General features: G+C 41.2%; 1 protein-coding gene across 5 annotated transcripts in view; it reads left to right on the top strand.

The window, feature by feature from the left end:
• The window catches only part of CACNA2D3 (calcium voltage-gated channel auxiliary subunit alpha2delta 3), a 597,379-nt gene that overhangs the window by 248,943 nt on the left and 322,296 nt on the right, over nt 1-26,140 (top strand). For all 5 annotated transcript variants that reach the window (XM_072127891.1, XM_072127887.1, XM_072127890.1 and 2 more), the window contains one exon: nt 4,488-4,650. In XM_072127891.1, the coding sequence (XP_071983992.1) occupies nt 4,488-4,650 (163 nt within the window). The remainder of the gene's footprint in view (nt 1-4,487; nt 4,651-26,140) is intronic.

Genomic DNA, 26,140 nt, shown 5'->3' with positions numbered 1-26,140 from the left:
AATTTAAAAAAAAAAATCCCAAAAAACTTTAAAATATATTATTTGGAATAGCAGAAAACTTACATTGGGTTGTTTTATACAGAAAACTTCCGCATATACAACTTTATGGCTTTTATGTAACTAGCAAAAAGGACAAATTTCAGTGGAAGTGAATTGTTATAATTCTCCACATTCACGTCCAGGATTTCATTGATCGGCTGCAAACAAATAATATGATTTAAGCACAAATTGAACATGACTTTGGCTGTGAAAAGCTTTTTTGCTTCATTCATAAATCTGTATGCCACAAGAACAAAGGAACTTGATAAACAAAAGAACACATTCCCCTTCATCCTATTCAAATTCTACAATAACTTTACAGAAAAACTACAAGTTACAATGCAACCGGCCATTACAGTCAATCGGCACATGGAACTTTGTGCGGTAAATCATAGGTATTTCCTGTGTTCCTTACTCTGAATTGGGTAGAGGGGGGGGGGGGGGGGGGTGACATAGTGATATTTACTAAAGCTTACAATAAAGTTTTGAATTTCAAGAAGAAACTTTATCAATAGCATTCTTTTTCACAATTTGTCTATATAATTCCCAGTCTTTTTGAGTAGGTGGAAACGGAGCAGATTGTTCTGGAAAACAAAAAATACTCAGAATTTGAGTTGTTCTTCTTTCAAATTATTAAAGGGGTTGTCTGGCATTAGAGAAGTGTGAGGTTTTTAGTCCTCTTTTGGAATGAATTAAAGGGGTTGTCTGGTTTTGAGAACTATGGGGGAGATTAATCAAGCTGCCTAAGAGTAAGAATGTGTTTAGCTGCCCATGGCAACCAATTACAAGGGCCAGAGGTAGCACTCAGAGCCCTCGTTTTGGAAATGCAGGCTGTTGCCCCAGCACAGAGTTTGCCAAACAAGACTTGGAGCATTCATCCACCCAGGCAGCCCAGAAGGTACCATGCTCCGTGCTATACCCACGGAGAACTGCAGAAAAATTGAGAAGGTGCAAACTGGATCGGATTATCATTGCAGCTATCAAAGCTTCTGCTCCAGGCTTTGCAATTCTTCCTGTTCAGGTCCCAGGCAAAAGCTACACTGATAATGCAGATTCTCCCTTGTTCTTTAAGGGGTATTGGTGACCACAAGAAACCAATACCATCTAAGGCCATGGCAAAGCATGAGCAATTAGTCATTGTTCAGATTGCTATGTTGGCACATTACAATATATTGGGTTTTAGTTGCGGTTTTGGCACCATCAAAGAGGTTCATCATCACTGGTCTATCTAGTGCCACAGATTGGAAACGGCTCTCTTTATATCAATATTCAATTCTTTCAAAAAAGCTTGGAATGTGACTATGAAAAGCTTAGATATACATCAATTTGCAGACATATATTTCAGGGTGATTGGCCCTCATTAATACAGATTATGGCCTTTGGGGAAAGATGAGGTTCTAAAGAATACTTATGGTGGTTGTCGAGGATCAAAACAATATCTCTCGAGAAATAGTTCCCAGGTTGGGCTGAGGCTATGTTTTCGAATAGCAGGACAACACCCGTTGAACTATTTAAGAACTCAATTACCAGTAACACTACACACCGACTGTTCTCCTTTAGCCCAAAGGTCTATATGCAGTTCTGTATTCCCCCTGCAGTCACCCAATGTAGTTTGTTCTGGTACCTTACAGTTAATTGCTGGGGTTTCGGGAATCCAGACCAGTTGATCACTGGGGTGGACTCTTTTAAAGTTGGATGTTCTTCATGATACAAACTCTTCAAAAAAGGAGAGTCATCTTTTCCTGAATTATCTTTTTTTTTTTAAATTAATAATAAATTATATACCCCCAAAAATAATACCATAAGTATCAAAAATCTTCAAAAATTATTCGTAACTCAAAAACTTGGCTAAAAATTAGCCAATTTTCCTAGTAAGGCATTGTCTTCAAATACATAGACTCTCCATCATCCAAAAACTTGACCATAGATATCTGTAAACCTTCTCCTTGAATTTCTCCGTGTCACGTAACTTGCGTTATAAGTTCAATGATCTTTTTAAGTTCTGTCCGGGCTTTTGTATTCGGGGTTATAATTAGAGGATGGGATTAAATACTCTGAGAGATTTGATGAAGAAATGGCCATTCTCATTAGTTTTATCTCTGTTAATTAGCCCGGCTTCCCCTTAAGTCTCCAACTATCACATAAGATAAGGAAGGGCGAGCAGGACTCTGCATTCTCATGGCATCTATGTGTTTTTTTCACAGTAGGTCAAAAAGAATCAATATATTTGTCAAAACTATCGCGGCTTATCTGTTACCGGGAAATAGTCTACGGAATGAGCGAGGACGCAGTGCCCTCTGCCAGGAGTCGTGCTGTACCTTTGGGAGATGCAACCCCAGTGCAGTAAATATTCCGCTATATTATTAAGTGATGAGGACGTAGACCATAAATTTACAGAAATCTGTGACTCTATAGGGACTAGATCTGGCTGATAGAAAATACATCGGGACTGGCAAGCATTACTTCTCCCGACAAGCGACCTGCAAATATGTCAGCTCAGATTATGCAGAATTTGTCATTTAGTCATTTTTAGATTTACTATTTCTATGCTTATCTAGTGTTTAGATTAGACATAGTCATATTGGGGGGGGGGGGTGTTAATCACTTATAGACCTGACACCATGAGTAGGTAGTTGTCAATCACTTATAGGACAACCTTAATGAGTATTACCTGCCAAAGTGGATGTGCAACAGATACTTACTACAGGCTAGATCACAGAAAGACTTGGTGCAAGTATATACATACCGGCAAAGCATTCAATATTACACAATAATATATATATATACACATCTGTTATTACGAAAACCCCCAAGTGGTCCCAACGCATTCCCTCCTTACAAGGGTTTTATATCACCTTCATTAGGAGGTATAGCAATGGTCTCGAAACCTGCAAAAGAAGAAGCATCGGGGTTTCCTGCATGTGTGTCCCTGATATGTTGAATTAGACGGGGGGCACCTTCTCCTGTCTTGATAGAATTACGATGGTCGCGGTATTGTATGAACAATCTTCTGATTGTCTTGCCTATGTAAAACCTGCCACATGGGCAGAATAAAACATAGACAACAAATGACGTTTTACAGGAGATGAAATGTCTCAATATGTGGGCAAAACCCCCGATATTTATATACAGGCGGTCCCCTATTTATGAACACCCGACGGACCTCTGGATTTTCATAATTTAATGTACTTCAGCCCTAGGATACAATAAACAGCTATAAAGGTTAACAAAGGTGACTGTTATTAAGATTTATTATTAATCCTGGTTCTTATGACAACCCAACATTCTTAAAATCCAATTGTGAAGGCGACTACGAACAAAATGATCTTTAATGGTTTTACTGCACCTAAAAGTGACTAAAGGACCTCAATCGACCATATCTTTTAACTGTAAATCAGTTTTTAGTGTGCTTTAATAGAAGCTGTTGGTTATTTAGGACCGCCCCAATGACTAGATGACTGTGTATATAGATAGCTGTCAAACATGGATTGGACCACATCTATGACTAGATGGCTGTGGATGTATCGATAACTGAAATTCACCAGATTCGCCCAGGGGTGATCCAAAACTCTTGGCTGCTTAAGGCAAGCTATAGAACAGCGACCCCCTCCCCACACACACACACACACTACTGCTCCAGTAGTGTCTCACACCCATGCGGACATCAGGTGTGAAAAGACACTTTTGTTGCAGGTGACTTGATGCTTCTATCATTTTGCTGAAGGTGGTGCTGCCTGAGGCAAGAGGCTCAACTCTGGTGGCTGCTCCTTAGACTAGATGATTGTGCATACAGAGATTAGTGGTCATTCACTGCTAGGACAGCCCAATGACTAGATGAATGTGCACAAGAGAGATGTCAGTCATATAGGACCACCTCATGACATCCCCTACTGGGAAAGCTGTCAATCATATAGGACTACCCCTATGACAAGCTTCCTGTGGATACAGAGATAGCTGTCACTTACTACTAGAAGGCGGACAACCCAATGGCTAGGTGTGCATACAGAGATAGCTGTCAGTCACTGCCAGGACCACCGCATGGCACGCCATATTAGGAAATCTGTCAATCATATAGTGCTGCCCGCATGACTGGATGAATGTTCGTATCTGTGAAAAGAGATACCTGTCCAATTTATAGGAACGACCCTATGGCTTGATTTTTATGTAGAGAGATAGCAAGTCATCGCAACGATTCCCTCTTGACTGACTTCATGAGCTGTCAATCAATGATAGGACCGCCCCCATGACTAGATGATACCAAGATAAAACATGTATTAAAAAAATCATACAGAACACTTTCACCCAGTAATCCAGTAGTAAACTTCACTATAATCTGTTTAGTGTTTTTTAAATATTATTATTATATTATTTTTATTGTCACTTTTTATTCTTCAAACAGAAATGATCTCACAGAAGTTCTAATAATATTTTCTCCTTCTTCTTCCCAGTATGAATACTTCAATGCAGTCCTCATAAATGAGCAAGATGAAGATGGAAATTTTGTCGAGCTGGGAAAAGAGTTTTTGCTTCTACCCAATGATCACTTTAATAACTTGCCTGTAAACGTCACATTGAGTGATGTCCAAGTGCCAACCAATGTTTACAACAAAGGTAAGACAGGAAAACTAAGTGAATGGGAATCAAATGTCCAGAATCAATAAATGTATAAATAATCCACAGGATAACAATGAGTACCCACAGGTGAAGTGGATGGAGACTAAAATCTGTCAATCTGTGCTCTCAGGCTGAGGCCGGTTAGCTTGCCCACAGATCCCATGATGCCTTGTGTTCTCTCTCAAAGTAAGTTAGCATTAAATCCATTAAGTTTTCCACAAGTAAATCCATTGAACACTGCACAGGGCACATACATGATGTATAACGTGACAGCCTGGCAGCTTCCATTATATGGAGGAGCAGGGAACATGTAATAAGTGGTAGAAATCATAAGTACACAATGTATATGCCTGTGATGTGTGAGCACTCAGGGTTAATAGCTTATCTTCACAGAGCGGATACTGTCGATAACAAGGTGGGGTAGGTCTGCAGCATAAAGTACAGAGACAGACAGAGAAAGTTCTGTAGAATCACAGACTGGGATGGAAGGACTGATAGGGAATAGGGGAGATCTTGTAGTCTGTGCAGGAGACATCTGCATTCACTGTTCTGTACACATCCAGCTCTGCTTCATACACTGTCACATGACCTCCTCCTCTGTGAGCAGGGAGCAGCAGCTCCTCCCCTCCTCCCAGGAAACCGACAGAAAGAAAGTGTAAAACAAGTACAGACTCACAGGGCTTATCAGCACATGGAGAGAAGGCAGCCATTACAGCTCTGAGGTAATCTGAGGGGGGTAGCAAAGAAACTGCTGCATATAGGTAACAAAGAAAATAGGCAAAGCTGTTTTACATCCCAAGAGCTATTGATTTGTGAAAAAAAAACCTTCACGGAGGTTCATGTGATCTCTATCTGTCTATGAACAATCACCAGATACTGTTAAGTCACAACAAATCTAATTTCCATAATTTCCATTAATGCCCTTGAAGTATTTATAAAAATAAGTCTGTTTTCGGTGACAGACTTTATGTTTTTTCCTATTAATGTTCTCCGAGCCGCTGTGGGATTTGCTACGTTGCTCTCGTCATCCATATTTGCATTAAGTGGAATTGAAATCAATCTGCAATTATGTGTAAAAGATGAAAATGGGATATAAACTGTATGAAAGCGCAACTTATTGTGTTGTCGCTGTTTACTCACCATAAATCAGGGAGGTTGGGAGGAAAGCGCCATCTACAGGATGCCAGGGAGAAGTGATGATACATGAGATGCTGAGACCTACAGCAATGCTCGAGAAGGATGGGGAATATTTTTAATTTTTTTTTATTGCATACCGTTTTAAAAGTAATTATGTTTTTTATCGTCTTTTCATAAAATCATTTCTTTTTACATAAGGTACTGGGGTTTTTTAATGAAATTTTTTGCATTTTGATGAGTATTTTGAGTATTTTTTCTTTTCTCTTTTTTTTTTACATCTGGAAAATTATTTTAAAAAATGGAGGGTAGAGCATTTACCTGATTTTGAAATGATTTCATTAATTTTAAAAATATTTTTCTCCCTCCATCATGCTCATATTTATAAGTAGGATATTTTTTATGCTTAGCCTGTGATATTTATGATTGGGATGCTCCCCTTTTGGGATGCTCCTCTTCATCCATTTGTATTTTACACATCGTTGCTCCCTGTGGTGCAATTTCACCATTACATAACTTTTTGTTTGTTCTTGTGATCCTTATTCTGGGCCCTGTTTTTACCTGACGAGCAGCGATCACGTGATCGACAAGTTGGGAGTCGGTTGTGGTTTGGCCACCTGTTGACTAGTGATGAGTGGACACAAACCACAATGTTCAGGTCCATACTAAACACTGCAGAATGGGTCACCCAAACCTGGACTTCAGTCAGAAGTTCGGGTTCAGTTGTGCTCACCCTTCCACTGTTAATGCCCGCAATGGGGGCAACTGTTTAAACGCCACCGGCGCTACTTAAATCAATGTGTCGCATGTGCGTCGCCATTTTGCAGAGGATCAGCGCCTCCTCATTGTGTAATGAGGAGTGAAAATTTTCCCCAAAATGATGGTGTGGCACCCCAGGCATGTTAGCATCGATCGCGGGTGTTACTGGGTTCTGTGTCCAAGTTCAGGACCCAATTTAACTTTAACAGAACCACTAATCACCCAAATATTTTTGCCATCCTACCCTCATTGTCATTTTGGAAGTTTCATCAATTTTCAACAATTTTCAATTTTCATAATTTGCAGCAAAGACTAAACGTTCTTAAAACCACATTTACCAGTGTCTTAGGCACCAGAATGCCAAAAGGATGCAGCCTAAAGGAAAGGGGCCTAAACCGTGCTAAATTTACTATTCAGCATTGATTTACGAGATATACCCATATTTTTATATTATACAGTCTTTGTACCAATTCATTATTTTGAATTCAATCTACAAGTTTAAGTTAAGTGACCTTTTCAACTTTCTAGGATGAACCAGGGAAAGACACGCCCTCTTTTGTGCAAAGCCACACCCTTTTTTTCTGTCCAACTAATAAGAGTCTAAAAAGCTTTTGAAAAATATGCCGCAGGTTTCTTCTACTAATTATAAAATGTATCATAAACTAAAGGGGTTCTCCGCTAGTCACAATTGTGTCACATCACATGACCAGATATATAATCAGCTGTCCACCTGTGTGACATCACATGACCAGATAAATATTGAGCCGTGCACCTGTGTGACATCACATGACCAGGCATATAATCAGCTGTGCACCTGTGTGACATCACATGACCAGATATGTAATGAGCTGTGCACCTGTGTGACATCACATGACCAGGCATATAATCAGCTGTGCACCTGTGTGACATCACATGACCAGGGACCTGTATTTATCCACACGAAAAATAATGAGGCTATCTGCACACGGTGGGGAGTTTCATGCGGAAAATCCACATGAAAATTTGCATCCAATTTGTACAGTTTTTCTGGTCATTTTTCATGTGGATTTCACACGGATTTGTCTATTTAGTATTGTGTTTTCTGTGTGTTTTTTCCCCATTTCTTTTGGCTGAGGAAATTTTTGCATGAAAACCGCACGTTGATGCAGATTTGATGCAGATTTTTACTCCCATAGACTTCAATGTAAAAAAAAAAACGGATGTAAAAATCAGTCGGGCATGCGCCAGATAATCCGCTCTTGTGGCGCAGCACAGTAATACCTACCCCCCCCCCCCCTTAGGTACACACTTTTCTAAACTGTCCAACATAGTGCAACCACAAAGACTTCATAAATACAAGTACAAGCTCCAAAGACGTTCTTTTTAGTGCAAATGTAGACAAAAAACTGGCGCAGTCACAATAATATATCTGGGCCAATGTCTATGTACTTTTACCAAATCACTTTTGCTCTAATGCTACTGTATTACGCAGCATCAAAACCTGCGCATAAAATCTGTGCGGAATCTTCAATGTGTTCAGCCTGAGGGCGCAGTCACCCCATGCGTTGCTTCACGTTTTTTGACGCATTCCAAAGGCTTCAGCCTTGATCACATGTTGAAGTAACATTGTGTTTTAGCAAATGACATGGAAACGCGATGTTACTTCAACAAGTGATCAAGGTTGAAGCCTTTGGAATGCGTAAAAAAAACGCATTAAAAAATGTGACACACTGCATCGTGTGAATGCACCCTCAAGCTTCCTCTAGAATGACAACAAACAGAGATCTAGAAAACAGCGTGGACTGATATAGAAAGTATATTGGAAAATTGTATAACTTATTTGATGAGTGAATATTATTGCTCCTACAGGGCCCAAGTTTGTTGCTTCAATGCAGCGTATTATAGAGCAGGAAGAGCAGAGCAGATTGTATATATTGTTCTATCTATAGGCAGCATGTTATAGGGCAGGAGGGGCTGAGCATATTGTATAAAGTGTCCTATCTGCAGGCAGCATTTTATAGAGCAGGAGGAGCTGTGGAGTATTTACATAGTGTCCTATCGGCAGGCAGCATGTTATAGAGCAGGAGGAGATGAGCAGATTGTACACAGTGTCCTATCGGCAGGCAGCATGTTATAGAGTAGGAGAAACTGAGCAGATTGTACATAGTGTCCTATCTGCAGGTAGCACGATATAAAGCAGGAGGGGCTGAGCATATTGTATAGAGTGTCCTATCTGCAGGCAGCATGTTATAGAGCAGGAGGAGTTGTGGAGTATTTACATAGTGTCCTATCTACAGGCAGCATGTTATAGAGAAGGTGGAGCTGAGCAGAGTTTACATAGTGTCCTATCGGCTGGCAGTACCTTACAGAGCAGAAGGAGATGAGCAGATTGTATATAGTGTCCTATCTGCAGATAGCATGTTATAGAGCAGGAGGAGCTGAGCAGATTGTACATAGTGTCCTGTCTGCAGGTAGCATGTTATAGAGCAGGAGGAGCTAAGCAGATTGTACATAGTGTCCTATCAGCAGGCAGTATGGTATACAGCAGGAGGAGGTGAGCAGATGTGTACATAGTGTCCTATCTGCAGGCAATTGTTATAGAGCAGGAGGAGCTGAGCAGATTGTACATAGTGTCCTATCAGCAGGCAGTATGTTATAAAGCAGGAGGAGGTGAGCAGATGTGTACATAGTGTCCTATCTGCAGGCAATTGTTATAGAGCAGGAGGAGCTGAGCAGATTGTACACAGTGTCCTAACTGCAGTCAGCATGTTATGCAGGATCAGGAGCTGAGCAGATTGTTCATAGTGTCCTATCTGCAGGCAGCATGTTATAAAGCAGGAGGAGCTGAGCAGATTATATATAATGTCATATCTGCAGGCAGCAGCATCGTATAGAGGAGGAGGAGCTGAGCAGATTGTACATAGTGTCCTATCTGCAGGCAGCATGTTATAAAGCAGGAGGAACTGAGCATATTATATATAATGTCCTATCTGCAGGCAGCATCTTATAGAGGAGGAGGAGCTGAGCAGATTGTACATAGTGTCCTATCCGTAGGCTACATGTTTTAGAGCAGGAGGAGCTGAGCAGATTGTACATAGTGTCCTATATGCAGGCAGCATGTTATAGAGCAGGAGGAGCTGAGCAGATTGTACATAGTGTCCTATCTGCAGGCATTATGTTATAGAGCAGGTGGAGCTGAGTAGGTTATACATAATGTACTCCCTGCTGACAGAATATTATAGAGCAGGAGGAGCTGAGCAGGTCTTATACTTTTGTATAACTTATCATTACACAAGCCACATCAATAATTTGCCGAAAGTGGAAAGCCCCTTTAATTGATAAACAAGCCAGTACATCTACTCTGCAGTCCATTTACCTAAGAGATTCACATTCTAGGACTTTTCTAGGACCATCGCTCTCGCCCTTTCCCTCGCCCCGGGTTTCTCTGCCTGACGCTGCATTGTGTCTAGTATTTATATGTCATTATACTTTTACATTGTTGTACACTTTTTTATTTGGCGGTAGATAATGGAGTCGCTATATATTGTATCCGCAGCCTATTAACACTCCATGACCACCATGCGGAAGCCTGGGCCGTCCAGTGAGATTATCCTGCAGAATCTGACAGTTGTGGATCATAATCTGACTTTAGCCGTTGTGGATGATTTTGTATTTTATTTTTTATATATATATTTTTTTGTACTAAGTTCTAATTTTCTGAGAAAATAGGTAATCTCGGCTCTACAGCCTTTTGGAAAGGTTTGATAGGGAAGTGTGACGGAATGATATTCATAGATCCTTTTAACTGGCAAATTGAAAAAGCTTCCTAATCAAAAGATGGCTGCGGTTCATCATGTTTCAATATCCCGGCAAGCAGAGTCTATACACTCGGAGGAGTCGAGCACAGGTTGGGATTATTGTTTGCATCTATCAGCCGCCAGTCAATGCGCTTGTCTTGTGCCGGAGGAGAGGAGCTTTGTGTGAATATTCCTCGGAGCTGACGCTTCTTTTTTTTTTTACCTTTTCACTTTCTCAGTCTGAATGAGTCTCGACCCGAGATGGGAAATGATTTTTTGGATGATGCTTTTAAATACTGGAATGTTTTCTCTTAAATAAGCGTTTGGCTTAACCAAGGTGAAGCTTCTCCTGATATTATGAGTTGCTTAATCCCGGGACAAATGCAAAGCCAATTCTTTATAACCTAAACATATGTATGGAGGGAATCCGGGCCTATTCTTCTTATCAACAGTGCAAAGAAAATAGACTGAGAATTCAGAATTACCTTATAAGACCTTAAGTTACAAGAGAAGCATGAAAAGCCTTATAAAAAAAAAGTCTATAATATATTAAAAAGATGGGGAAAATGTATGTCCCTGAATATTATTGCATTTACAGGCCCCAAGTAGATTGCTTCAATGCAGCATATTGTAGAGCAGGAAGAGCTGAGCAGATTGTATATAGAGTCCTATCTGTAGGCAGCATATTATAGAGAAGGAGGAGCTAAGCAGTATTTACATAGTGTCCAATCTGCAGGCAACATGTTATAGAGCAGGAGGAGCTGAGCAGATTGTACATTGTGTCCTATCTGCAGGCAACATGTTATAGAGCAGGAGGAGCTGAGCAGATTGTACACAGTGTTCTATAGGTAGGCAACACATTATAGAGAAGGAGGAGCTAAGCAGATTGTATATAGTGTCCTATCTGCAGGCAGCATGTTAAAGAGCAAAAGTAGCTGAGTAGATTATACATAATGTGCTATCTGCTGACAAAACGTTATAGAGCAGGAGGAGCTGAGCAAATTGTATAAGAGTCCTATCTGTAGGCAGCATGTTATACAGCAGGAGGAAATTAGCAGATTGTACATAGTGGGGCACATTTACTTACCCGGTCCAGTCGCGAACCCGCGGCGCGTTGTCCGACGAGCATTCGGGTCTGCCGGGATTGACTAAGGTCCATGTGCCTGATATCCAGCAGGTGTCGCTGCTGCGCCGAGGGACGCCGGAGTTCACCTTCTTCTTCCTGGTGCATGTGAGTGCTTTAACTTGCGACACAAATATTTTTTTTAATTCCACGTTTTTTCCGAATCCGTCAGGTTGTCGGACGGCCACGCTCCCCCCCCCCCCCCCGATTTCTGCCGCGTGCATGTCGACGCCGATGCGCCACAATCCGATAGAGTGCGCCATTATTCGGGGAAACCCGACAAAAGTGCGGCGTTCGGACCCTTAGTAAATGAGCCCCAGTCTCTTCTCTACAGGAAGCATATTACACATATATAGTAGTAGTAGTAGCCTGTCTGAAGCTTGTCAAAGATCATAAGGAGTATAGTTGTGTATCTATATTTTATTATGAGAACACAGGGCTCCGTTTGAGCTCAGGAGTCCAGGGGGTGGTCCTATTCAGTGACTGCAATCGCCCACTCAGTCCTTATCTCTAAATAAGCTGAGATTTTGATGAATAAGATGTTATTTCTATAAAGTCTTGCCTGACAAAACCATCCAAGGCCAAACGTCTCTGCTCCTACGCTTAAGTTTTTTTGTATTTTTAGTTATTTTTTTTTAGTTTACCTAAAAATTACCATCATCAATGTGAATTTTTTCCCTTGAAATCCTGTATATTACGCGGCTCGGTCGGTGGAATCGGTTCTGCGCTGGTGAAACGGTAACATTTTCTATTTTTCTTGCTCTTGTGTTATTGTAGCTACACAAGTCTTAGGCGTTAAAATAAATGAAAAGTAAATGAAGTGAGAAAGTTTGTGGCTGGTGATGTAGGAGACGTTTGCGCGGTGTAAGTGACACCCACCCCCCCCAAATACAATAACCTCTCGCTATTTAAATGATATCTCCAATCTCTTGCTCTCCGTGTACTGGCTCCGAGCTAAGCATAGTCAGTGAAGCTAATCTTTCCTCATTGCCTCTTACCCATCAGCCCATCTATCATCCCGGCTGCTTTGTGCATTAACATTCACTGTCATCAAACATCTCCTTGTGGAGACCTGAATCAGCCAAGATGTTCCTGGTGTGACAAGCAAATAATGACTTTCTTTAACTACTTTTCTTCTGGAACGTTCCGTCGTTTTCTTAACATGAGGAATGTCTGCACTTTTGGCCCGTAGAAAATATTTGCAAATATTTCATGATATATGGGCCTTGGCTAATGTCAATATTTTCCCCCGGTCCCATGGAATATGCCATCACGAATTACAGGTCTACAAGATATATACAGAACACGGCTCTCTGGCACAGGGGGGGGGGGTGGATCGGGGGTCGGGTGAGGTCATGAAGTTTTGTAGCGATTCACACTTATTGTTATCGTTATGATAATTGCCAAATATTTGATATTTTGATAAGATTCACAAGCGATGACATAGCTATGGGGGTGTAGGGGGAGGGCGTACCTAGTATCTGGTATACGAGGGGCTCGAAGGTGACAATGGAGGACTTTGGTGTATAATTGAGACTTTTGGTAGTCCTTTTTTGCACCCTATGGGCCTGATGTATCACTGGTTTTTTTTTGTTGTTGTTTTAGAGACTTTTCATTTTGTCACAGTAGTTTTGAGCCTAAACGCAAAACTAGCGGCGCATCAAAAATAACCATATTTTCCTCCTTATCCTAATAATCCAGATGTTTTGCTGCACCTATTAATGATTCATCATTAGCGTCTTTTTTTGATTTAGATTCAATTTTGCCGCTAAAACACTCCTGCTAGAAGGTGGCGTAGATTGAGAAGCAAGCACTGAGCTCTACTGCAGAGCAGTGTATTACCTGTACTGTACACTACAGAAGAGCTCAGCCAGTGTTTACACTACATGCTTCCGCTGTTTATAGTTCATGAGCTTCTGTTTACAAATAATCTGAAAAAGCAGCAGCTCAAAGCAGGATAGAAGAGAAGTTTGGGGGCGAAAGACAGTACAGTGTAAGGCTGGAATCACACTACCGTTGCCCGCTGTACCGTAGAACGGCGGGCACACGGCACAGGGATACATGGCGCACGGCACCGTATGCCGTGAAAAAATCGGAAATGCCCATGGGCGTCTATGGGTGAAATATATCGGCCGTATATACATCCCCCTTGCGTTAGTGTGAAGGCAGCCTAAGGCTACATTCACATGACTATTTGCCTGCCTGTAGCACGGTGGGCACACGTCGGTGCCTGGGAGAGGAGGAGGGGGTGAGCACTGCTGGCCCCCATCTCTCTCCATAGTGATGTATGGCGCACACCACCGTATTACGGGGAAAGATAGGAAAAAGAAAAACTAAATGAAAAAAATAAAGTACCCAAAGGAACTTTCTATTCTTCTATTCTAAAAAAACTAAATGAAAAAACAAAACTTTAAAGATATATCACAAAAATGTGTTTGCGCCTCAGTTACTAACCTCATCCTATTTGACAACAGGTTACCCTACAACAACCATGTGATATATAAAAATGTGCAGCATAAAGTGCAAAATATTTTTAATGTGTATGTTTTAGGCTAAGACTGTTTAAAGTAAAAATTCATACCCAAAAAATAATAAAAAAGGGATCCTGTATTTCTCCGGAAAAAACACTGCAAGATCATGTTGCTAGCCGAAAAATGGAAAAGAGTCATCAAAAGGACACAAGGAAAAACAGGCAAATTATTCTGGTCATGAACTAGTTAAAAATGTCTGGAACCAGTCGTAGTGCCCCCACCGGTCTGAACCTGAACATCCGAAAGTAGTTTTTATCAAACATATATATGAGAAACAATTTTTGCAAATTTTTTAAAATTTTCAATCCCACCCTCTAATTTTTCTTGAAATCTTGTGAACAGGATAGACTGACACTTCATGTTCTGTAGAGATCACTTTTTAGCCTTTTTAGTTCAGAAATTAAAAAGATTAGATGAAAAAAAATAATATATCCCTTTTAGCACAAACTTTAAGAGAAGAATAAAAGTCTTCTAGCTTGATCGGTGGACATGCTCAGATAAGGACAATCGGAGCCACGTTTAACACTTGCTAGTGGATTCCTATAAGTGGGACATTCTGATGCAAGCTTACTGTTGGCGGATCCTTCCAACAAGACGAGAATGAACAAAATCTTTCAATAGTTTGCTCTAAAACTTATTGTTATCCAAAAGAAAGTCGAAAAATCTTTGCTCGCGGGAGGTCGCACTAGTCATGAGAATAGGGTTTTCATATTCATCATGTAAAACCCTTGAGGCCGCTGCCTCTAGCAGACTGTAATAGAGTCTAGCGATTGATATCTTTGGTATCCAGGCTCCTAGCTTTCATGGCAACTGATCGGAGCCCTTCTATGAGGTCTCAGCCATGAGTATGTGGGCTGGTCCTCAAGGGTTTAGCAAGGGTCATTCAACATTGATGGGACTGAAATATAGAGATTTTGGCCATCTTTATCAGCCCCATAGGCACACATGCCCCAATCATTGCTCCATTCAGGGGCAGCTAAATCACACGAGTTACCTGTGGAGCTGTACAAAGGACCGGTAGGTAAGGAGGCCCAGTGTCACCCTAGAGCTGCCTCCTACAGTCTATCAATCGCATATACATTCCTGCACAGGAGCCCATTACTGTCTTGTTTCTGCTCTCCAAGCATTGACCAGGGACCTCTCATCTAGGGTTTGGTGTCATCTAGTAATTTTTCTACATTTTTGTGTTTTTTTTTTTTACTCTTTGCTTGACAACCAATAGTTGGGACCCAGATCCAAGACCAATTTTGTGGAGAGCGATGTCATACGATTTTGCTTCATGCTTTATACATCTTGGCTCGTAGACGAAGAATTAGAGAATTCTCTGCTCCTCCATCTGGTTTCACTCAAGATGTGCATGGCAGATCTTATTCCCACTCTTTCCCAAAGCCATGTCTTTGTTCTCACAAAGATCTTCAGTGTCTGACTTTCTGAGCAGCTCTTCCAATTTCCATGTTACAGAATAACTACATGCGAGATATGTGAAGCTCGTATCTCATGATCGGCACAATAATAATAATAATAATAATTCTTCCAATCTGGAGTCTTTGTGGCCCACACCCTGTTGCTTGTTGTGGTATACAAGGGTGCCAACTAATTATAATGTGATATAAAGGGTTTTCACTTACGGGAGAGATTGTGTATAAACCACTAATAAGATTGGTTTCCATCCGAACATATTGGGGGTCATTTACTAAGGGCCCGTTTTGCGGTTTCCCGACGTGTTACCCAAATATTTCCAATTTGCGCCATTTTTTCCTGAATTGCCCCGGGATTTAGGCGCACGTGATCGGATTCGGCGCCGGCATGCACGCGACGGAAATCGGGGGGCGTGGCCGTAAAAAACCCGACGGATTTGGAAAAACCGCCGCATTTAAAAAAAAAAAGTGTCGCTCGACACGCGCTTACCTGCACCCAGCGGAGGACAGTGAAGTTCAGTGCAATCCAATGAACTTCAGCGCAGCAGCGACACCTGGTGGACGTCGTAGGAGCTCCCTTAGTGAATCCCGGACGGACCCGAATCCTCTGCAGAGAACTCGCGGCTGGATCGCGAATGGACCGGGTAAGTAAATCTGTCCCATTGTGTTGCATTTATGTACTGTAGACATGGGGGCAGATTTATCAAGTGTTCTAAAGAGGTTTTCCAGGAATCCGTAAAAATAGAAGAAAGCGTACTTACCCTGTCCAGGATCCCAATTCCCACTTCACTTTGGTTCCTCCAGATTTAGGCACTGCACCAGCCAACCTTGGAGCAACAGAGGAAGTGACTTCCTATGGTCAACAATGTAACGTCTCATGGTCTGAGGAGACCACTCATTGGCCAAAGAGAGCTCTGTGACCCACTGGAACTTCCATTCAAAAATGGCATCTTCTTGCCAGATTTCTGAAAGAACATGACTAATATTTGTCCTGTGAACCTATTTTTAAGCGACACTTCATTGGCTGTTTGGAACTGCGGGAACAGTGAGAAGGTGTGGACAGGGCTGCAATATCTTTTTGAGGTCCCCCTGCTGGACCCTTCATTATTTCTTTACAGAGAGACCCTGGAGAGAAGCTACAATGAGAGTCTGAATTTGCACTCTTTCTTGAGTGAGTTTGGGTGCCCCAGGGTAATTTGCATAACTGTTATAACTATGGGGTACATGTATCATAGTTTTTTTTTTTTCTTTGGTGAATTTTTGAGACATTTGGCTGCTCTTTTTTGCGCCTTATGTATGATCCTGTCCTTTTACTTGTGATACATGTTCAGTTTTGCCTATCCTGGCAGGCGCAAATTTTGGCTTCTTTTTGAGACTTTTTGTTGCACATGTCTCAAATCCACATGGACACAAGCCACGTGAGGGGGTTATATGCAGGAGTGGACACCAGCCACGTGAGGGGGTTATATGCAGGAGTGGATACAAGCCACGTGAGGGGGTTATATGCAGGAGTGGACTCTACTGTAAATTTTAGGTTTGAGGCTGTGTCCTGCATTTTTAAAAACTCTAGACACACCTCAGGGAGATGACGACATATGAGGCTGCGGTCACACGTGGTGCTAAGAGTGAGGTCACACGTTGAGTTTTGGTTGCGTTTTCATTGTGCTTGGATAGACATTACAGCAGCTGAGGAGAGATGATTTGCATTATTAAATTTAACATTTGTGATTAGAAAACGCACATGTTAGCGCAGTACTAACACATATATGTTAAAATCATGTTTACATTGCGTTCTGTAAACGCAAATTTCAACAGTAATGTAATTAGGGAAATCATCTCTCCCCAGCTGTTGTAATGCGTTTCAAAATGCAACCAAAACGCCGCATGTGACTGCATCCTTAGAAGTAACCAATAAATAAATAAAAAATGTAAATGCAAAAGTTTATGAATTTAAAAAAAAACAGGTTAATGTGCAAAATTTTAAACATTTGAAGCATGTGAAAAAATTCCAATTTACATGTTTAAACCGGGTTCATGAAAAAAAATCCTTCCTTTGCCCTGGACCAGGTACAGAAGTGAAAAAAAAGTGATACATAAGTGAAAAGTCACATGGAACATCTGGAACACAAAGATACATAAGGCACAAGCTGCAGACCAAGGCGGACTTGAAAAACGACAGCAAAAGTCAAAGTGAAAAGTCACAAAAATGACAAAAGTTGCAAAAATGAGACAATTTAACTAGCAGAAACAAAGATACATGTCACCCTATGTGTTTCCAAGATTGCGGGATATACAGTTATAATAAAGGAAGTCCTGAGGGAACAATGTTTCTCAGGAACTTCTTGTTAGGACACATCTAAGATCAGTAATGCAACAACCCCCACCGGGGCCTAGCCTTTTCTTGGGGCTTGGAGGCAGCCGGGGTACAGTATACCGGAGTAGCTTGTGGTTGCGGCCTAGGGTACGCTGATGTCACGGTGCTTGGTGTGGGGACCGGAGGAGTGTCCTACAGCCTGGCAGGTCTCCAGCAGGTGGTGTGTGAAGAGAGGCTGAAGTACTGGTTCTCCCAGAGGCAAGCCTTGAGTGTCTGTAAGATAAGTACTTGGGTAATGGATGGGGAGCCCGTGGTGGTAACAGCCATATCCAGGGATCAGACGTAGGCAACGTTGTGCAAATGAACTCACGGTTCTTTATTGAACAACAGGTAGCAGGCAACGGGCCTAAATGGATAAACAGCAGATTCAGATTCTAGTACTGGAGTGGTCGTGGAGAGTGGTCCTCGGGAATAGTGCACCATCCTGGTAGTAGCTGGGATAATTGAGATGGAGCTGTGTCCAAACTGTGGAAGCTGCAGCTCTGAGTTAGAGTCTCCTGACTCAGTTCCTGGGATTGATTTCTGTGACAGCACTAAAGGTGTGCTCCACACTGACCCTCTCTTCACTCTGACTCTGCAGACTGGACCTGAGACCATGAGGGTTTTATACTCCCCTTGGTCAGGTGGTAGCACCTCTCCAATCACACTCCAGTTTACAATACAGCCAACTGATTGGACAACATCTTACACCCATTTAACTATTGCATTTCCAGGCAGAGGCTACAGCTGCAGATTACGTGAGATCTCTCTGCATTATCCTCTGGATGAGTTGCGCAGGCTCACCAGATGGATCCTGACAGAGAGAGGGCCCTATTTGCAACTACCCCCTTGCCTATCCATTGGCAGGGGTGTTGCAGTAAACTGATGGTAGATGTCCTTTAACCAAATGAATACTTTTACAACCCTCTACATGTAATGATGTGTGGGTGCTTGGTACTGCCGATCATTTCGAGATCCAGTTGATGGACCTCCACTGATTTGAAGACCTACCCTGAAGACAGGTCGTAATTCTCAAAATCGTCTTCCATTTTATATGATTTTATATTGGAATCTAACAACAATTGTGCATCTTCCCTTCTGCACTACCACAATTAGACAATGACCGTGCACTAGATTAGATTGTCTGTATACTGATGGACAGGACAGGGCCTCCAAGGAGATAGACAATATCACTTTAAAAACATACAGTAGATTTTTTATTATAGTTTTGATTTTTTTCCCTTTCTTTTTTTCTTTAATTATGAACACCACAATATTTTTCCAGCAAAAGTGATAGCAGGCATCATATTTCAGCAATACCGTCTGCTTTTTGATGTAGGATTGTTGTGAATTACTTTTCTTCCCTTTGACTATAAGTCATTTCTCTGTACCTCCCTGCGCCAGGATCTGGATGTGTGAATTTTACATCCCCTCTAATCTTTCAGTCATGCATCTCCTACCCCGACGCTGAGAGTGACAGCTACTAAATTGGTACAAACATCCGCACTACTCCTGATAAATATTTTTTACACCCCTGTCAGTTTTGTTTGTGACAGGACACTTTTATTAAATTTTACTGATAATCACAGGTTATTTTGGTAGACGCGGGTGTGATATATAATATCTCTATGGTGGGGGTTACACAGATAAACACATATATACATGCACAATGTAAAAATAGATCAAATAATCTCCATTATTCATATATATATATAATTCAGTTGGGGCAGGCAGTCCCTCCAATGTGTACAGAGTATTGTGACTTTCTGATGAAAGATGGTAAGAAGGTAGAATCGGACAGATGGAATTTAACATGGCCAATCCTATTGGGTAGATAAGCCGCCGCCACCACCACATGGCCGCCATCTTGAAAGCTTCCATATTGGATCAAGGTCATGTGTTTCCAATGGGGAGACGGCTATGTAGCCTATCACACTTGTTCTGGAAATTCACTGGTGCAATTAAATTTGCTAAATCTCTTGGGGCTCAAAAGTCAGGGGCTTTTGCAGCACCGTGTGTGCATATAAATGTATATATGTATAATTTATATAAATATATAAGGCTAGGTGTATATGTGTATGTCCACCAAAGAAATCTGAACTGTTACATTTACTATCACAAATTTTGCACAGCCGCCTCCTGTGACCTGGGGAACGTCATAGACTATGTTTTTCGTCCTGTGCTTTCCAATTATTTGCCAACAAAATAAGCTTTGAGAGAGACATTGGCTTTGTATAAATCACTGAAGAGAATTCCTGGGGAAGGGAGAATCAGGGAGTTGAGAGAGACGTTGGCTGTGTGTGAATCGCTGAAGAGAATTCCTAAGGAGGGGGGAATCAGGGAGTTGAAAAAGATATTAACTGTGTTTGAATCGCTGAAGAGAATTCCTTAGGGAGGGAATAAGGGAGTTAAAAGAGATGTTGGCTGTGTGTGACTGAAGAGAATTCCTGAGGAAGGTAAAACAGGGAGTTGAGAGAGACATTGGCTGTGTGCGAATCACTGAAGAGAATTCCTGAAGGAGGGGAAAAGTGGGAGTTGAGAGAGACGTTGACTCTATGTTACTCGCTGAAGTAAAATAAGCTCCCTCATTCCCCCCCTACCTCATGCTGTAGGGGCAGCCGTGGAGGAGACTATATAGTGGACTCAGCACTCAGTTCAAACTCACATTGGGTGATTTGCATACATGGCGGAATAACTTTGGAAACAGAATGTAACCTTTTTTATGAGGAGGAAAAAAGGAAAGGTTGCACTGCTTTCCAAAAACAGATTTTAAAAATATATTTATTTAGGGGTGAATACATTTACTGGCAGTTCCTTTAAAGAGGACCTGTCACCCATAATTTCGGCACTAGGAGCTGCTTACTAGGAGTGCCTAAACAAATGCCGCGGTGTTAGAAGGATAGCGTTACCGGAAAACCCCGGTAACGCTATCTAACACTGCAGCGGAGTGCAATGTAATCGTTGGACCGCTCGCAAAGCTGTCCGATGTATTCATGAGGGGGCGGGGTTGGGGTGTGGTTAGGCCACCCTATGGAGTGAGCAGAACGGTCCGGGGAAGAGGCAGTACCTCATACTGCCCCCTTATAAATACGTTGGACCGCTTTGAGAGTGATCCAATGTTTACATTGTACTACGCCGCAGTGTTAGATAGCGTTATTGGAGGTTTCCGGTAACTCTATCATTCTAACACTGCGGCGTTTGTTTAAGCACTAGGAGCTGCTTACTTTAGTGCCACTAAGTGTATACTAATTCTTATATATTGTCACTTACAGAATCTATTTTGTTGTAGCTCAGAGCAGTTATTTACTATCCTGGACAATGACGGGAACTACATCTAGTATATAATAATAAAATGACAAAATTAAAACCAGAAAGTAGCCTTGGGGGACATTGCAACCCATATCACAGTCAGAAGGTGGCGCCACCTACAGTACGGGAGACACATATATTTGAAGGTTTATTATCTTGTTTGCTGTAGTTGTCACGTGGGTGGCTCTTTTTTGTATTTGTGATGGACATACTGGGACATACATGACTTCTGTAATAATGAATGATGGATATTGTGTCTACCCTCCATGTATGAAATGATAACTCCTCACATTCTGTCTTCCTTTTCTAATATTAACTCGATTAATTGGAACTAATCCTATTGAAGTAATGGTCGGAATATGTTAAACAAAACTGGGCCAGATCATGGAAATATCCCAGAGGCCTTGTAACAGATTTCCCATCTTGTGGCAAAATAAACAAAATCTTGGCCAATAATTTAGAATAAATTGTCTCCAGTGGATTTTGAGTCACCTCACACAAGCCGAGTCTATTTATCTCCCCGAGCTTGTTCCAATACTTTACAAAGAACTGTCAAACATCCCTGATGGGTCTTGGAACGCGGTGAAAATGTCAGATATCCGGACTCATCTAATTTGTATCCCTTAATATTCGCAACCTAAAGCCGAGCGTAAAATTCACAAAAATAATTAATTTTATTTTTTCAATAATTTTCTCGGTGATAGAAGAAGTTTGCTGCTTTTTCATATATTTAGGGAATTCATGCTTGAAATTGCTCTGGATTACTTTGTAATGTTACTATTAGAAATCCTCAATTCATATTATAGAATAGTCTGAGAATGTTTAATTCATTGGTCCATGCTTTACAAGGTCACATATTTTTATCTACATAATAAACTATTTTTTTACCTTGAATAGTTTTTGATCTGTCTCTTAAAGGGGTATTCCTCCCGTGAAGACAAGATTCTTAAATATACTCAGGATAACAAAATAACACATTCTCTAATTTAGTGCTATTAACAAAAATACAACATTTCACAGATATAATTCAATCCTGTCTCTATCAGTTCTGCTGTACACAATTTTTGTAGCCCTGGGATCCAACTGTACATTTTCTGACTATAGTCGGGCAGTGCAGATTCTTCTCATGAATGGCTTCTCCTGTCTGCTCACTGCAGTGAACGCTGTCCCTCCCCCCTCCATTAGAAGACAAACTGATACACAGACACTTTCTGCCGGCAAGCAGTTTGTAGAGTTTACTCTACAAGCTACAGATAAGAAAAGGTCTTTATACAGGGGAGGGAAGCACTCTATGTGTGTTATAGCTGGGATGTAGAAGTTCTGACAGTGTGTGTAATAGCTTAGATGAAGCAGGGCTGAAGTATGTCATTGTGTTTTATATCCATCTCATGGATCTCATCATCTCTCATCTCTGATCTGTCTCATCTCTCTTTCTATGTGTCATATTAGTAAATGTTCAGAAGCAAAATAAAAGTGCAGCTACACCCTGTACCTTGATAATCTAAGCACATTGTCAGCACACAGCATCTCACAGCACTAGAGGGATCATGAAGTGTCTGTTTAAAGAGTTCCCGCTCACACTCTGGAATATTACACTGACCAGCACTTTGTGATAGGAGCTAAAACAGCAATAAAACTGAGCAAAATTGTAAAGTAAAGGGTTTGAGATTATCTTTAGATTCAGATCAAATTTTTTTTTCATGGGCCAACCCCTTTAAGAATGTAATGGAACTTATTAGTCCAAGGCTGTTAACCCTCCACAGGATTACAGATCACTGTATTATGGAGAATGCTTTCTGTCATGGATTCCAATGGAATGTATAAGCAAAGTTCCCTTCGTAAAGAGGGAGTAAATCTATCTATATAGTGCCATCTATAGGTAGCTACTATGTCAGTCATTGCCTGACCCATAAATGAGCCTTGACTAAATGCTTATCTACCTATAGGTGACACCAGAGAGAAAAACTCCTTCCTTCTGGAGGAGAGTTAATTTGCATAGCTTACCTATGCATCTTTTTCCATTGATCTCTATATTAAGAACCAATCATTACCTTCCGCCAAAATAAATTGTGACCTGCTGTGACACTTGCTCTATTACAGAGGATTTTTCTTCCCAGAAGCATAAGCACTTAGAACATGTATGGACCCCAATGATGTTTTTGAAGGCCCCTATTACAGATCCATGGCATGAATATGCAATTTATAAGGAACTTTCCCTAGTTAAGCTCCTACAGATGGGATCCGCCTTAACTTAGAATTAAAGGGATTTTCTAGGTGAGTGATATTGGCATCCTTTCTCTGTAGGATGGGTCATGAGTGTTAGATCAGTGGGAGTCTGACACACAATATTGCAACATGTAAGCAAAAACCTTAGGGGAATTTACTTGTAGATCTAGGGACAAAGATTTGTTATCTATGGCCTCCTTCCATCTAAAATCATCTATCAGTGCCCTTCCATGCTGTAGCTTCATAGGTTGTTACACTGTGCATGAGGACTTCCCCCTCCCACTGTGTGCGGAAATTATCTCTGCTGCAGTGAGATTAAATAAGGGAGAGGGGGGAGTGCTGAGCAAGCTTAGGAGGAGACAGTATAATAGCCTGTGAAGCTACAGCACAAAGGTGCTGCCCTCAGCCACATTCCTTTACACAATTTTACTGACTACCCTTTCAGAAAGGAGTTTTAGGAAAGTGACGTCCTATAGAAAATGATGAAGTAGTTACTTGTGGCTATTTTAATAGAAAGATGATGAAATTTTACATTTTAAATTTTTTTTATATGAGTTAATTTGTAACTCTTTAATTATTGCCCTTCGTTTCCAATAATGAAAAGGGAGGTTTTTTTCAAGTGCAGCTGCTCAGAGCAGGTGTATTTTAGCGACTTTTTTTTTTTTACGACTTTTAAGGCACAAAATATTGTGACAGATGCCACGCAGAACAGCTATTCATAAGTCATGGCGTAGACACTCAAATCCGCTTTGCTTTCACCCAAAAAAGTCGCAAATTAGAGACAAATTTAATAACTGCGGCAAAAAATTGTGCAAAAAAACCCGGCAAAAATATCCCAAACAATTATGATCAATGTTCCCCTAAGTATCTTACTGAATGCTGGTTTTACTTGCTGGGGGATTTGGGAGCTGGTAGACCTAGTATACAGGTAGCATACTGTGGGATACTTCAGGAGCAGTGATAAGGTTCGTCCGAATTCTGAAATTAGCATCTACATAATAAATTAGTTTTGCCTTGAATAGATTTTGATTCTGAAGGGAAATTTGCCTAATAAAAATAATTTCATGAAAAGATACATAAAAAGTGAAGTATATCATAAACATATTTACATGTGCTACATTACACCGTGCTGGGCATTGGCGCCCTCCGGTGGCTGATCTGTCTCTAGGGTCTACAGTAGATGTGCAGAAAGTCATAAACCATATCACATCTATCAGGCTACATTCAGACAAGCGGATGCAAATTTACAGTACAGTGTGAATTTTTTGGCGTTATAAAAAGCATCAGATTTTCTACAAAAAAATTTATTCTTTGCAAGAAGTCTCCAGCCTCATCCCCTCCATCTTCTCCTATTTCAGGTGCCCCCAGCTGATTTTGGGGTAGTTGGAATTTTCTCTCTGGTCCCCACAACTGTTCCAGGGTAATACGTGTTATTATTTGTGGGTCTCTACCGTCAAATGGGTGGAGCAAGCTTATTTAATTCAGCCAAGGACCGCCCACCTGACAGCAGAGATCTTAGCTATCATAATTTCAGTAAACAGTATGCTAATTAGGCCCTTTGGTGTCAGAGGGGTGGTCCTGAGGTGGAGTAAACAGTCTGCTCCCCTCTGCCGGTGAAGATTCAGAAATAATGGTAATGGAGGGGGACACAGCAAAAATCCAACTACACCACAATCAGTTGGAAAGGATGCAGATGATGAAAGGTCTTCTTTAAAGGGAGATTGTCATTAGATTTTACCCCAACAAACTACTGCAGCTTGGTGGGGGTCTCAGTGAGGAGACTGCCACAGATCACGAGAACGAGGGGTCCGATAGGGTCCCAGGTACCTCCATCAAACCCCTTGTTGCTCATGCGACCCCTCGTTCTTGTGATCTGTGATCTCTCATCACTGAGACCCCCACCGTTCAGCAAGTTAGACCCTATCCTGAGGATAGGGCTTTTCTTGTTTTCGTGGGAAAACTCTTTTACCTGCCTCTCACATGAGATTCTCATATTTAATATGACAGAGGCAGGTTTCTAGATGCTATAGAACAGACGTTTGGGCCGTCTGAATTGATTCTCCCCTGCAGCCTCTAAATTTGACCCGATTGCGAGTGTCAACCCTTTGGTTGTCACCGGTGGCATTTAAAAGACGGTGTCGACACTATCTTTGTTTTGATCGTCGCTCCCCGTGATGTCATCTGTTGCCATGACAGCCTTGGGTCATACAAAGACCCCAGACTTTCTCAGTTTAGCCCATCTATTACAATATGCTATTTGTAATAGATGATGTGGAAAATGCCCCCAGGATCAATCAGACAACACGGGGTTAAAGTAGGCTATGGGGTCTGAAAAATAGAAAGAAAAAAAAAATACAAATAAATAAATAAAACTTAAAAGTTTAAATCACCCCCTTTCCCTAGAACTGTTATAAAAATAAACAAGCAACATCATAAACACATCAAAATATAACGGTTATGCCCAATGGTGAACTCCGTTTAGGAAAATAGCGCCCAAATGTCCGAAATGCCACTTTTGCACCATTAAAACATACAAACAATTTCCCAAAAATCGATCAAAAGGTCGCAGAGACCTCAAAATGGTAGCAATGAAAATGTCAGCTCATCTTGCAAAAAAGGACACCTCACACAGCTCCGTACACCGAGGCATGAAAACGTTATTAGGGTCAGTAGATGGTGAAACAACTTTTTTTTCGGACGCAAGGTTTTAATTTTTAAAAATGTATTAAAGGACACCTGTCATCAGGTCTGTGTCACTTGTCCTGTCACTACTACCTGTTGGAGCAGCTCACAAGGATCCCATCCCAGCCTTTATCTAGTTATTTCATACATTATTCATTGTAAAATCATCTATTCTT

This window comes from Engystomops pustulosus, chromosome 10, assembly GCF_040894005.1.
Source record: "Engystomops pustulosus chromosome 10, aEngPut4.maternal, whole genome shotgun sequence".
NCBI classification, from domain to species: Eukaryota; Metazoa; Chordata; class Amphibia; order Anura; family Leptodactylidae; genus Engystomops; species Engystomops pustulosus.
Note: the sequence above shows the minus strand (reverse complement) of the source record. Positions and strands in the feature narration are given on the sequence as shown.